The 14,528-nt window shown below is 33.7% G+C and overlaps 1 protein-coding gene across 1 annotated transcript in view; it reads right to left on the reverse strand.

Annotated features, from left to right (window-relative positions):
* Nucleotides 1–11,323: 11,323 nt before the first annotated feature.
* Nucleotides 11,324–14,528, reverse strand: part of LOC118179791 (uncharacterized) — an 81,569-nt gene continuing 78,364 nt past the window's right edge. Inside the window, exon 4 of the mRNA XM_085808065.1 lies at nt 11,324–11,552. Within this exon, the coding sequence (XP_085664191.1) occupies nt 11,379–11,552 (174 nt within the window). The 3' untranslated portion in view covers nt 11,324–11,378. The remainder of the gene's footprint in view (nt 11,553–14,528) is intronic.

Below are 14,528 nucleotides of genomic sequence, written 5' to 3' on the forward strand. Positions count from 1 at the left end.
AATAAACAACATCTACCCAAACTGTTTAAAACTAAACAAGACCAAAAAGAATCAATTAATTCTAGATTGCCTGGAACTTAACATTTGTAAACTTAAGAAGTAAGTCTTTTTGATTAAAGAAGAGGATTCAAATTTTCAACAATTAAACTTATAAACTGGAATACCAACATCTCTAAAAGCGTTACTGCAAATGCAATTTTAATCAATTTGCCAGAATTAAGAAAGTATGCACAAAAATTGAACAACAACAACAATAGATTCTTCTTCTTAATAAAATTTTACAGGAAGATGAATTCCAATTAACTTCATTAACAGTCTACTTAAAAAAGCTTGAGTGATCTACATCCTATAAACTTTTTTTAAGGTAATGAATTTTTTATCTGAAAGCTCAAATAAGAGAAGCAAAAAGTAGGAAATTTAAGAAGGTTTTTATAGTGCAGCTTATAAATACATAATCAACTGAGGGCCTACTCTATTCATGATAAGACCATAGCGTGAAAAATTTTATTCTTTTCGAACATTTGTTTTTCCCCTTTTCTTACTTGCATTACTTCAATATTTTCCAAATTTAAATTAAAAATACCTTATATAAATTCACCTTTTGGGAGATTTCCAACTTTCCATTGCCCATTTGTATCGCCAGTAGCGCCAGACAACCATTAGCGTCACTCTTTCCTTTTGAATTACTGTCTTTTTCCCTTTCTTCTTCCCATAGTAAGTTCAAACTTTTGTTAATTTGGTAAAAAATTGTGTTCTGAGTAAGTATGAATTACTCTTAAGTATGAATACATTTTGTAAATTATTAGGTTTTAATTTAAATTTTAATAAGTAAAGACCATATATTTTACTTTTGCTTTATTAGACAATGAACTTATTTCATTTAAATTTGTTCTTTTTAGCATATTTTTTATTTCATATATATATAATATAATTTATTTCATAAGAAGAACGACTGTGTAGAGGAGACATTCAAAATTTTCGGATGAATTATTATAATTAAATAATTAAAGTGGTTAATCAGCTAATTTTGGATATACGGAAACACCTAGGAGATTTTCCTAGGAGGAGGGATTCAATTGCATGTGATGCACAACCTCATGATAACGTTGAATCAGATTTTAATTATATTCCTTTTCCATTTACATGCATTTTTATGTACACTCATGTCCATAAATTAAGGATAATGCAAAATCAGGTAAAGGAAGAGTTAGAAGCAAAACAAATTTGACTTATTTGTAAAGCTTATTTATTAAACAAAAGGTAAAGACCAAAAAAAGATGCTATATGTTTGATATTATTAAAAAAAATTAGCGATTTTTTCTCCCTGGAGCAAATTACAAAAAAATCCTATTTACAAAAAACCAATGTTACATGGTTGGTATGATTGTTAATACATTGTATGTCTCCCAGACGATGCAATACAGTCGTACAACGCCTAGGCATGCTGAGTATAAAATTATCGATCTGATCTTGGGGGGGGGGATATTACACCACTCAAAAAGCAATGCTCTCCGAAGTTCCGGTAGACATGTAGGAGGGGGTTGACGGGCTGCAACTCGTCGGCCAAGCATGTCCCATACGTGCTCTACTGGATTCAAGTCCGGTGAGAATGCTGGCCAGTCCATACGGGTGATGTCCTCCGATTGAAGGCATTCGCTTACGATGTTTACACGGTGAGGACGGGCGTTGCCATCCATAAACACAAATTATGCGCCCATGGCGCCCCGAAACAAACGTACAAGTTGTTCCAGAATGACGTCCCGATAGATTTGGCTTGCCATGATTCCAATTTGAACATGCAGGTCAGTTCTGGAACCCAGAATAATCCCACCCCAAACGAGCACTCCTGCACCACCGTAACGGTGTCGTTCAATGATATTTTCTTAGTGGTAACGGATTCCTGGAGCTCTCCATATGAAAGTCCGACGAGAAACAGACAAGCCCACTGTTGCGGTGTCCACAATGCATGCTCTCTACTCCAGGCTAACCGCAGGCGACAGTGAGTTGTAGTAAGTGGAACGCATCTGACAGGTCTACGAGCATATAGACCAATCTGCCCTAAGCGTCTGTACACGGTCTGCCTTGAAATTGTCGTACCAGTGGCTGAAGAGAGCTGACGAGACAGGTCTGAGGCTGTGTTCCGCCTGTTTCTTTTGGCAGTAACTGCCAAATACCGGTCCTCATACGGCGTTGTAACTCTGGGGCGACCTGTGCTGTAACGTCTACTCACATTACCATCATCTTGGAATCGTTGCCAAAGCCTGGAGATGACACTCTGGGCAATTCCAAGTTCGTCTGATACTTCCAGTTGGGTACACCCACATTCCAGACGGCCGATAATTCTACTACGTAAAAAATCATCCAAATGCGTCCTTTGTGTCATAACTATTCGGTTATTGCACTGAAATGCTTATAAAGCCCCTGCGAACAATTTTGCTTCTTTGTCTGTATTCCTTATGTATCACTCTTTTACACTCTCGTCATTGTGACGTACCATCGGTGTCATCTGGTTACTTCCTGAAATTTGCATATGATTCTTAAAGATGTGTGTAGTGATTTTACAAGTGATATACTTATTTTAGAGTTCGATTTCCGTGTGACTCCGAATTATCCTTAATTTATGGACATGAGTGTATTTCTCTTGCTTCCTTCTTGTTGCATTTTTTCTGGTTTTAAAACATTGAGTTGATGGGTTATTTTACATTTTTTATTGGAAGATTTAGGAATTTTACTGGTTATAAATGCGTTTTTTTTTAAATTAAATAGTGTGCATATATACATATATACACAATTTTCCTTTTCCTATTTACTTCCATTCTTTACGTATTCATGTTCATTTTATTTATTTCTCTTTATCAAATTTTTTTTTTCCTTTTTAAAAAATTATTTAAAAAAAACGTATTTATTTTTAGCTTATTTTTGAACTTTCGGAATTGGTACTTAATTTGCATAGTTGATTGGAATTGATGTTGACTTCAAATTAAAATTCCTAGTTTTTGACTAATTTGCGCTTTGAATAATCAATAATGCGTTACAAATTATGTATGACTAATATATTTCTTTATATACACACTCGCATATATATATTAGGAAATAAATTATTATATATATATATATATATATATATATATATATATGCATATTGGGAGTACAAATAAGTCTCTGCCGTTTGACAAAAAGAAAAAAAAAAAAAGAAAAGAAAAAAAGAAAAGAAAGAAAAAAGAAAAAGAAAAAAAAAAAAAAAAATGGCACTGCCAGTAATTTATGTTTAAAGTTATCTGATGTAAAACGTCTCATCGTATGGCTGGATATCTCCTACCAGCACAACCTTGAAGTATTAGCGATTTTATATCAGTAACATATAATTTTTAGAGCGAAGATGTCTAGTTTTGAGCCGAATGAGCGTCATTTGCGAAACATTTGATTTACTTATTTAATTTGAAGAAATCTGCAGTTGAGGGGCATCGATTACTTCTAGAAGCCTATAGTGAGGCTACCTTGAGTTAAAGAACTTGTCAGGAGTGGATTGAAAAGTTTACGAACGGTGACTTTGCTTTCGAAGACAAAGATCATATCAAAAGAATAAAAGTGTACGAAGACGCGGAATTCGAAGTATTCATTGAATGAAGATCAGTGCCAAATGCAAGTAGAATTTGCACTTACATTAGGAGTGACTCAACAAGCTATTTTCTGTTTTTTAAAGTCATCGTGCATGATTCAAAAGCATACCTGCTAACCTAAGACACTCAAAAATCAGAAGATTTTTCTCAACTGCTAAAAGATTTTTTTAAATCATAAAAATATGTTTTTAATAATAAATTAACTTTAAATAGTTACTTAATATTATCTGAAAGTTCAGTTACTGATTCGTAAAAGTAAGAAGGTCAAAAATACTTACAAGAAAGAACATTTTTATTATTTGCATCCTTTAACAAAAAAATAATACTTTTATTCAGATTTCACACCAATGCTATGAATAACCTCAGATTTTGCTTAAGGAAAAAAAAAAAAAATCTTCAGAACGTTGTTCATAGCATTTGCCATGTAGACCTGCTTCTGTTAATAAAAGTTTTTCTTATGTGTCATTACTAATATTATATCTAAATTTAGTCCTTGCTTTCGCAACAGCACTAAAAAATTCTCTTTCCTTCTACATTATCATGGAGAATTTGTCAGGATGGCCAGCATTATTCTAGGCAGTTCCCTATACTTCAAAATTCATTCATAAACCATCGTTTTTCCGGTTAAACTCCAATCGGTATCAATCCCAGCTGACTTTATAACTTTATCTAAATTTTCTAGTTGTAAATTGCAAAACTGCTACTGCAGTTTACTAGTTGCAACATCAGTATCATTGTCTTTCATGACTAAGTGAAGTAAAATTTGAAATCTATTTAAAAAATATCTTATATCAAAAAAAGAGGCATTTACTAGAGCACAAACGTCTGCAAATATAGCATGTAAAATCACTTCATCGTTGACTGGAAATTTACGTATTACGTAAATACTTACTCTGCAGAAGCAGCTTCTAACGAAGAAATAAAACTAATTTTTATCTTTCTCTGAAAATTCTTTCACTACTATGTTAGTTGTAGCCCCTATTACCAAATCTTTATCTTTCTTCTGATTTTCTGTTTCGCCATACATAACATTATATAGAGATTTAGAAAACAAAACAAAGATTAGTTTTTCAATCTTTGATAAAATATCTTTAAACACATCATAAATCATTGGTTGCAAAACATGAATTAATGGAATTCTGCTTTTAGGATTTGGTTAAGAATATCGAATGATAGCAAAATGAACTGTGCAGAAAAGCAAGAAGCTTTGTTAATGTTCGAAGACTAAAACAAAAATGCCCGTTCTTCGGAAGATAAACTTACAGTAATCGAAAAATGTTTCCCTTGTTGAGCACTTTTTTTTTTTTTTTTTTATTTTTTTTTATTTTGAGAGAAATCTGTATCAGCTTCACGGTTATATTTTTAAATATTATTCTGAGAACTGCCAATTAAATTGCTCACTGGTGCAGAAATTACTTTATTTTTCTCAAACCTATTTTCAACAGCGGCAGTAGCAGCAACATCTCCATTTACTTTAGGTATTTTATAACTTTCAATAGAGCCTTATATCTTAATTCTAGAAGCATTTATTTATTTCTTCTTTAAAAAATGCAAGAAGTGTGTTCCATTGGTCGAGGGTTCTAGATAAATTTTTCTTAAAGATAGCCAGCATGTACATACATGTTTCAAAATTTTTCTTTTTTCAGCATTAAGCAGCTGTTGGAAATGTTTCAATTTTTCCATCCTTTAAGACCGCTTTTCAAGATAAAAAAAAATATCAACAATGTGTTCTTCTACACTTATTGGCAAAAAAGCTGCCCCTTTTCAGTTGTTAAGAGGTGACAGGTACACCTCCTAATTTGCAAATCTGAATTTTGCTTTTTTAAGATGTCTACAACACCAGTCTTCAAGCCTACCATTACTGGTGCATTATCGGCACCGAGTCCTAAACAATTATCCAGAGGAATTGCATTTTCTTTTAAAGTTTTAATAATTAGCCGTGTCATAATGTCCTTCAAAAGTGGGGACAGAGAGTAAACTACACTTAGATTCTGAAGACACTGGATTAAAAAAAGGAACAACAGTTGGATACAATTTTTAATTGGTATTATTGCTTGGTTTCGTAGAGAGGCAAAATGGAACGGTTTCAAGGCAATCAGTAATTGAAGATTTATTTTTCATACCCGTTTCTTTAACAATAGCAGCCGTTTTCAACCTTGCACTTGAGAATTTCTTCGTGATTTCGCTATCGGGAAATATTTTTCTAAATAAACTGGCAGCATGCTTAGATACATTCCATGGCAGGTTGCACTCGTCTAAAAAGGCAGAGAACAGGCATTCTGCATTAATAACTTTCTGGTCCTTTGATTCCACAGAAAAATTATTTTTTTAAAAATCAAACTCATATTGTTCTTGTACTTTCGCGTACGCGCATGTTTGAGAACATCGGCCCTTCAACCGTGCGAAATCGAAATATCGCAATGAGAAACGGTACAGATCGGAAATGTATTACATTTCCTTGAGGAAATAAAAGAAGGAAATTCACCTGTGTACGATTTTTGAAACATACATGAAGTATTTTACCTTTCTCGCAGACTTAGCTAAAACAAAAAGATCGTAATTTCTTAACCCTTTGCGGCACAGTGTGTCCGGTCTGGACACACCTAAAAATTTCCTTCTGTACGCACAGAAAAACTGAATGATAAAGGATTTATAGGTTACTATAGGTTACTCTGAACCTTCTTTATTTATAGTAGATGATAGCGCAACACAAACCAGTCCATATATTTTAGCCATGTTTAGTTTTTTCAAGACCCTCATTTTTCAAAGAAATCTTCCAGATTTTTTAGGGTATAAAAGTAATTAATTGAAAAGAAATTTCTATGTTATTTTTTTGGCTGTATACTAATCTTCTTATTGTATATTAGTTTTAAATTTTTACCTTGAAATCTTGCCTAAAATCAAACGGCGAAACCTAGGTGTGCCCAGACCGGGCTCACCGATAATCTAGGACAACTGAGAGTCTATATTCTTTGTTTCTCTGCATCTCATCGGTCAGTTCATTGACAAGAATGCTCGTTTAAGCACTCTTTTTGAAGCTCTATTCAACCAGTGTGCCCACTTTGGGCACACCCACAGAATTAAAAGATAAGCGCTATCTTCACAAAACTTTGCTTGTGTACTCCTCTAGGCCTAATTAGATTGCCTACCATTTTTTTTATCAAAACTCCAACTTTAAAAGGTAGCGTGCCGGAAAGGGTTAAACCGTTTCTGGAGAGCCCGTACACTTCCAATGTTCAGCGATAAGATAAAGGAAATAACAACTTCGATCTCCATTTGCGCTCATTGGCTAATACACGCAGTGGCACTCGGTGTATATTGGAGAGCTGGAATAAGACATTTTCGGATACGTGTGCTCTCACTCGCAAAGCAGAAGTAAAGAATTTGAATTGGGAGTAGAGGTAAAGCTTCAGCGACACAACAACGCCACGGAGAAAAATTCAGTTTAAAATGTGTAAGGCGTCGACAAACTTTACAGGCGTAAAGACAGACCTTGAAATTTATCTACGAATGCGATCCAAAGCTCCACGACATGAGAAAGTAATAAAAAAAATCGCATGTAATGAACAATTAAATTGGAAACTCATTCAAACATTTTATTTTAAAATTATAACCCAGATTATTAAAGAATTCAGGAACATTTGAAAGTATCTCAGTTTGAGATTATGTGCCTTACTTTTAAGAACCAATAGCTGCTCAAAAGTTCCAAAAGCCAAACTTCATCATATCCCTCAAATTTTAATATGGTAATAATGCTAACCACAAAATGGAAAATCCTAAGACCTTCCCAATGAAAAAGGACAAAATAACATCTTTGAGAAACAATTCCAAATGAACTCTTATCTTAAAATCAAAATCTTACTCCGAAACAATTAAAACACTTACCCCAATAAAAATGTTTTCGAATTCTTTTGCGCAATGAAGGAGCTTGAAAACATCTTTGAAAGCACTAAATTATCCTAATTAACATTTCTTATTAATAACAACTTGCTGTAATTCCGCTTATGCCTCATTTTGCCTAGAATGCGGGTGAGCTGTCAGCTCAGAGGTTAGAATCGGCTCCGTTTACCTCAAATCAAGTAGTGAAGGACGTGGTCTGTGTTTGGGAGGGTGACCGCTGCTAAGGAATTCCTTAAGCGAGTCTTTTCTCCCTACTCTCCGTGTTTTTTTCAATTTTTATTAATAACAAATATTATATCTATGAGTTTATTTATGGGAATGTAATACTATAGACATTTAAAATGAAGGCATAATTAAATATACTATTACATTAGAAATATTAATACAATAGTAACCATGTGTTAAACATTTAAATGCGAAAAGTATTAATTGTAAAATGAACACTTTTTCTATAAAATAAAAAATCGTATGCAAAGCACATTGCAGAATAAAGATTTTAAGTATAATTAAAAGAAAAGCTAATTCTCAAATACCAAATTTAAGCTTCATATTTCACTATCATTTCAAGTAGAAAGAATTTCGTCAGCACCTTGAGCGTTTTGGCTTCGATTCGAAAGTCACCTGAGGCGAGTCAGGCTGATTTATATTATGTTTACGACAGCTTACTTTCTTCTCCCCTTCATATTCTTTGGCAGAAGTGAGCCATAATTTCTCATTGATGGAACGACTTTAGTTTTCTTTTGTATGTAATCTAGAGAAAAATAAAGTGCTTTCAAACGCCCAAAATCACATTTATTTTATGCAAATAACGAAGTATTAATTTAAGCTACATAAAAATCATGAGAAATTTGAAGAATGAGAGAAAGTCAGGAGAAATATGTTGTAAATCGGGTTGGTGGGAGTACGTCAGAAATCGGGAGTCTCCCGCCTAAATAGAGAGCGTTGGCAACTGTGCAAAGACAAGGAAATTGGGTTTCGTATGAACTGAAGCCAAAAAACCTTGAGAGCCGATTTTTTTCACATAAAATGCTTGCTAGGCATAAACGAAAGGGTTTTTTGCATTGTATAATCACTAGTGACGAAAACTAGATCCATTACGAATAGCCCAAAGAAAACATCATGGGGCTCACATGGCCATGCTTGAACATCGACAGCCCAGCTGAAAATTCATGGAACAAAAATTATGTTTTGTATATGGTGTTATGTACTGTGAGTTGCCCAAACCGAACAAAACCATTACTGAGGCTGTTTGCCGAACAAAATTGATGCGATTGAGCAGAGCACTGAAAGAAAAGTGGCCCCACTACTACTCCACACATGACATAATTATTCTCTTGCATGCTAACTCTCATCCATATGTTGCGGCGCTGGTCAAAGCCTACTTACTCAAATGATTTTTCCTACTGTATTCATCAGATATGAAACACTCAAATGATTTTTCCTGCTGTGTTCATCAGATATTGTTTCTTCTGATTACTATTTATTTCGGTTGATGATACATGGTCTGTCTGAGCAGAGCTTCACATCACATGAAGAGACCAAATATTGGTTTGATTTGTGGATAGCTTCGAAAGATGAGGCGTTCTTCCGACGCGGTATCCGTATGCTGCCAGAACGATGGGAAAAGAGTAGTGGCTAGCGATAGATAATACTTTGAATACAACATAATGTACTGTTCTTTCACAATAAATGTCCCAATTTTTGATAAAATAGCGCAGAGACATATTTGTACTTCCTATATATGTGTGTGTGTGTGAGCGTAAGTGTGTGATAATATAATTATATTCCTAGCAGTAATTTGGCGAGAGATGAATGCTTGATTAGGGAAGACATTATTTTGCAGTCTCAAGTGGATTGAGGTTATATTGTCACTGAAAATATCAATTATGTAGTAGAAGATGCGAAGGATTTTGAAGAATCACAAAAATCACTTGATAATCCAAGTTTCTCTTTATTACTTGTTGATCGCCGTATGGCATAGCACATAACAATAGGACCAATCTGCAACCCACAATTCTGATGATGATGCATTACATTTTTAATAGAAGCAGCTATGCAATTGACGTCCTTAAGCTAGTAAGCGTAGGCAGAGAAAGAGGGAAAGTAGTAGGATTGTAACGGTATTTATAGCGAAACGTTTCCGTTAATATGATTGGATAAAATTTATAAGCAATGCTGAAGGTGATATAATGCGGAATTAGTTTTGAGAAATGACACAGTTTCTAGAAAGTTAATACTAGAGAGGAAGTACACAAATTAAAAATGAGTAACCAAGAGGTTCCCTAAGTTATAATTTTGGCTTGCATATTTTTCTATCCCACATAACCCCCCCCTTCAAAGAGAAAAATATGTGAATCAGCTTTATAATTTAAATTAGTAATAGCCTCTTAATACTCATTTTTAATTTGATTATTCCTCTTTATTCTAAAATAATAATATTTCTGGACTGCGTCATTTTTAGATTAATCTATGTCAGAGCTTGCGTAAAGCTTATGACGCAGTTATTTCGGAACTAAAACCTTTCTAACGTAAACCCAAACCAACTTTTCTCTGGTCAGTTGTCATATTGGAAAAATGCTTACTTTAGCTTCCCTCTGTGTGCCGCTTGGACGTTATTTCTCTGTGCTCTGTTTCTGTCGATATTATATTTAAAAATGCAAATGTTCTGAAAATAGGCACCATTAGAGTACCAAGTTAACTGTGGCTCTAAATGTGAATTTAAATAAAGATAGAATTAAAACTGCCACGACTTCCAAATTTCTCATCCATTGTGGATCAGCATTTCAGTATTCTATGCAATTAGTATTCTTCCTCTTCAATATGTATCTACGTTCTTAACAACATTGCTACGTCTTTTTCTCTTCTGTAACATTTTTCATAGTGCCTGCATAAAAATATCAAAATTTTTATTATTTTACTGTTCGGAAGACAACTTAGATTTAATCTGTGTCATTTGCTTCAATAATGCAAAGCTCTTCTCGTGATACGCTCTAAACAATCCCTTGAAAGTAACTATTCCTTGAAAGTAAGTAGGTAAGAAAATTGAAAGGAATTGTGTAATGAAACCTATCAGCTGGACTCTGGAAGATAATTACTGTCCATGAATCATCTGGAAAACAACTAAAAGAAATTTTTCATCGCCTAAAAAAGCAAACGTTTTGGATTTACGTTTCAAAAAGCATAAAAGGGACAGTTGATTTACATCTTTATTTCCTTAAATAAGTGCTGAGATATGCATTTTATTTCTTATACTCTATATGTGATTGAACAAAAATAAATATTTGCATAAAGAAAGTTTTAATCAATTCTAAATCTGTAATTGCATCAAAAAAGTCAGAATACTTAAGTGAATGTTTCATTTTCAGGCCCTTTTCTTTGAGAGCCCAAATCTATACGAAAAGCCACCATCCGCGTACAAATCTCAAAGAATAGCGGCATTCAGCGCAGCTGACAAGATAGTTCGCGGTCATCGACGCAGCTGAGTTTCTACCACTTTACTTCTGTTCGACTGCCCACCGGATGCTCTAGGTGCTGGATCTGGGAGTCTTATGCGAGGCTCTCGTGTGGCCACACCAACTGGCCAAATCTAGATAAGGGTGGACGTGGTACTGTACTGATTAACCTAATGGCAAAAGAACAGTGCCCACGTCCTCCATCGCTTATCGCTTACCACTTTACTTTACTCATAGTATCACAATGTTTCTTAGAAATCAGAATTTGAGAAAATGTTAGAAGCATCGATCTGAGTTTCATGAAATATTCCTTTTAAACAATATTCTAGTATAATATCAATTAAAAAAATATTATTTTAATATAAAGTTTATTCACAAAAATGCATAAAACATTCTTTATAGAACATTAAGCAAGAAGTAGCGGCTTTGTCTTTGTTACAGGTAAGAGAGACCGACCAACATCTGAGGCACTCGATCTTCTAGAACTGGAATGTCCTGCTTTTCTTGGCATGCTGCTCAAGCTCAAACTGCGACTCCATTCGTCATACTTGAATTTTCGAGGGCTTTCTTTGATTTCAACCTATTCAATCAAAACAGTGTATAAGCAAGAACTAGCATATGCACATTTAATAGTTCTAATAATCTGATTTCATTCATTAACCTTTAACTAATAAAGGTATAATGAATCTTAATGCGTTATTAGTATGGTAGGGTCCTATTACTAGCTGTAACCTTTTATGAGCCTTTTTAAAGCATAATATTCAGTTATTTATAGAAATTATTAGAAATTTTGTTTTAATATAAAATGTAATAAAAATTTGCTTTGGATATTATGAAGATATGACCCATATATACATTTGCTAAGAAATTAAAAGCTCAGTAGGTAAAGTGCTGGGATTCAATCCTGGAGCCTAAACCGTATAATTTAAAGGTTAAAACTGAGAATGAAACTGGCAGCTAAGAAAGGGCATGAGTCTCCATCTTCCCAAATAACACGCATACAGCATGTGAAGATTCTTGTGCTCAGAATAGCTCAGAAACACGTATGTGTAAAGCCATGAAAGCAAAAAGTTTGAATTAATAAAAAGTATGTCCGTTCTTCTGCAAAATTTTAAAGCAGTGATTCATGCCCTATCAGATTTGGGGTTTCAGTGCAATAAAAACAGGTATCAAAACTTTTGTGTCACACTTATCATATGCTGCAGGATTCCTTAGCTTATTTCTTGACATTTTAGAAAGAATCTGAGTGCCTGCGATCATAGTTCCTATTTTGGCTTTTACAATTTGTTTTTTATAATGACAATTCTTGTCTTGGCCATTATTCATTTAAAGCAACTAACATTCTTGAGCAGCGCACCCGACTCGTTGATCCAGTAATTGTTGGGTTACAGACACCAGGAAGTTCTCTGAAACAAGTTGCAAGCTTTCGTAGATCAGCAGTAAAGCACTATTCGCACACAGAGGAATTTGGGATCGAAGCAGAGCCTTTTACTAGGCCGCTTTTGGAGGGTAACGGTAAATTCCACCGCAAAGAAGAGCCAATGTACTCAACCAAGATACGCCTCAATCCAGATACTAGAAGAGAGTAATATGAACAGCAGATGACATTCTCTTGCTGAAAATTCTCATCCGGTAATCGCTCTGACGCAATGCTCTTCTTCCCAAGTAGAAAGTATCCGACGTTCTGGTTGCAGATCTCGCTACTTCAAAGATGAAATATTTTTTCGCCCGAAAAGCAGGTTTCGGTTTCGAGTCCCAGTAAAATCTCAGATCAAAATACATTTTTCCAGCTAAAAATAATATTTCATTAGAGTAAATTTAAAATAATGTTTAAAAAAAGGAAAAGAAAAGAAATAAAGGCGAAAAAGAAGAGGAAATGCCTTAGTTAATCACTTATGCAAAATATTTACATTCTCATATGCATTAATATGCGAATCTCAAGGGTTTTACCATAAGTAAACAAAGGAACATTTGTTTTAGTAATATTTCAACTCCTCCAACTTCAAAAATCCTACGAGAATTTCATTATGGAAAATTGTGTAGGAAACAACTAATCTTGACACAGACACAGTGTCTGAATTTTAGGAAGTTAAAATTAATAATTAATGATAATGTTGGAAATATTGGAAACATTGCTTAAGCGCAATTAATTTAGTTTCTTGCATTGTGTAGTTTTAATCTTATAGTCCGTTTCAATTAACATGTACTAATCTATTCAGACATCTAATCACTTCGTTATTACAGTTATGTTTTGCCGTCTTGAAGGATACATGAAGAAATTTACAAAAAAAAAAAAAAAAAAAAAAAAAAAAAAAAAAAAAAAAAAAAATTAGAAGCAAATTCCAGATAAAAACTGTATATATATACCTTGTGCACTCTTATTACGACTTAACAAACACTTTATCTGCTGAACAGAGATAAACAACAGAATGAGCATATAATTTAAAGGGTATTCCGATACTAAATGTCGAAGTTAGATTTTTGATTCTAGCACATCTTGGTAATTCTTTCCTTCAATACCAGAATCATTGAAGAGGTAAATAAAAGGTATTACATAGAATTCTGAGAGATGCTTGAGGAATAGAAGCTGTAATATCTTTTCAAGGTTTTTCTCTCTTATTCTCCTGTGCCTTCGTGGCGCGTCCGCTTAGCAACTTGGAAGTCCGGAGTTCAAATCCCAGCCAGAGCATTGCAAAATTTTCGCATTTCCAACTTCAAAAATCCCTAATACTTTCTAGTATATGATTAAATCGTAGGTGAGAAAGTTCTAGAAGTTCAAGTCGTGAAATAAAAAAAAAAATGATTTACTCGTACCACATAAAAAAAGAAATTGTTTTGAAATTACATGTAAAATATGCTATTAAATTAAAAAAAGTAATTCTTAAATTTTCACCAATAAAATTTGACCTTAGTCAATTGTCTGGCTAAATACGCTGTTTCAGATATTGAAGAAAATCTACTTTTTAATCAGAAAACAAACTCATTGTTTTCAAAAAAATGCATTGCCTAATTTATATTTTATTAATTATATTGCCCGATTTCTTTCGCTGATTTTAAAATTTTAAATAAAACCATTTAATATCTGAATCCTTATTTTATTTTATATAAACCTATATGTTATATAAAGTTTTTAATTTATTTTCTGTCATTGACATTTATTAGTCAATGACAGAAAATAAATTAAAAACTTATTATTTATTATTAAAACAATATTTAGGCATTTTTTCTCAGAAATTTTGACCTATTCATTCCCAAAATGAGTTCCGTCAGAGAGTAAGCATATTGCATTGCCCAACAGGACATTATGAGACAAGCATAGCAGGCTGACTTGAATAACTGAAACATAAACAAAACATGGTGTAGATAGCAATATGCTAGACATGTTTATGTCTTCCAACCTCGCGAGAGAACCGACGATGCTCGTACTGGCGCAGCTAGAACTTTTGCCGCTCGGGGCAGTCCTTGATTTTGCCACCTGGACCAGCCCCGGAATTTGCCGCCTCTCTTGAAATGAAAACAACTAGCTAGAAAATATCAAATCCCAATATTTTAAAAG

This window comes from Stegodyphus dumicola, chromosome X1 (genome assembly GCF_044657685.1).
Source record: "Stegodyphus dumicola isolate Sdum_Otavi_A_Nest chromosome X1, ASM4465768v1".
Taxonomy (NCBI): Eukaryota; Metazoa; Arthropoda; class Arachnida; order Araneae; family Eresidae; genus Stegodyphus; species Stegodyphus dumicola.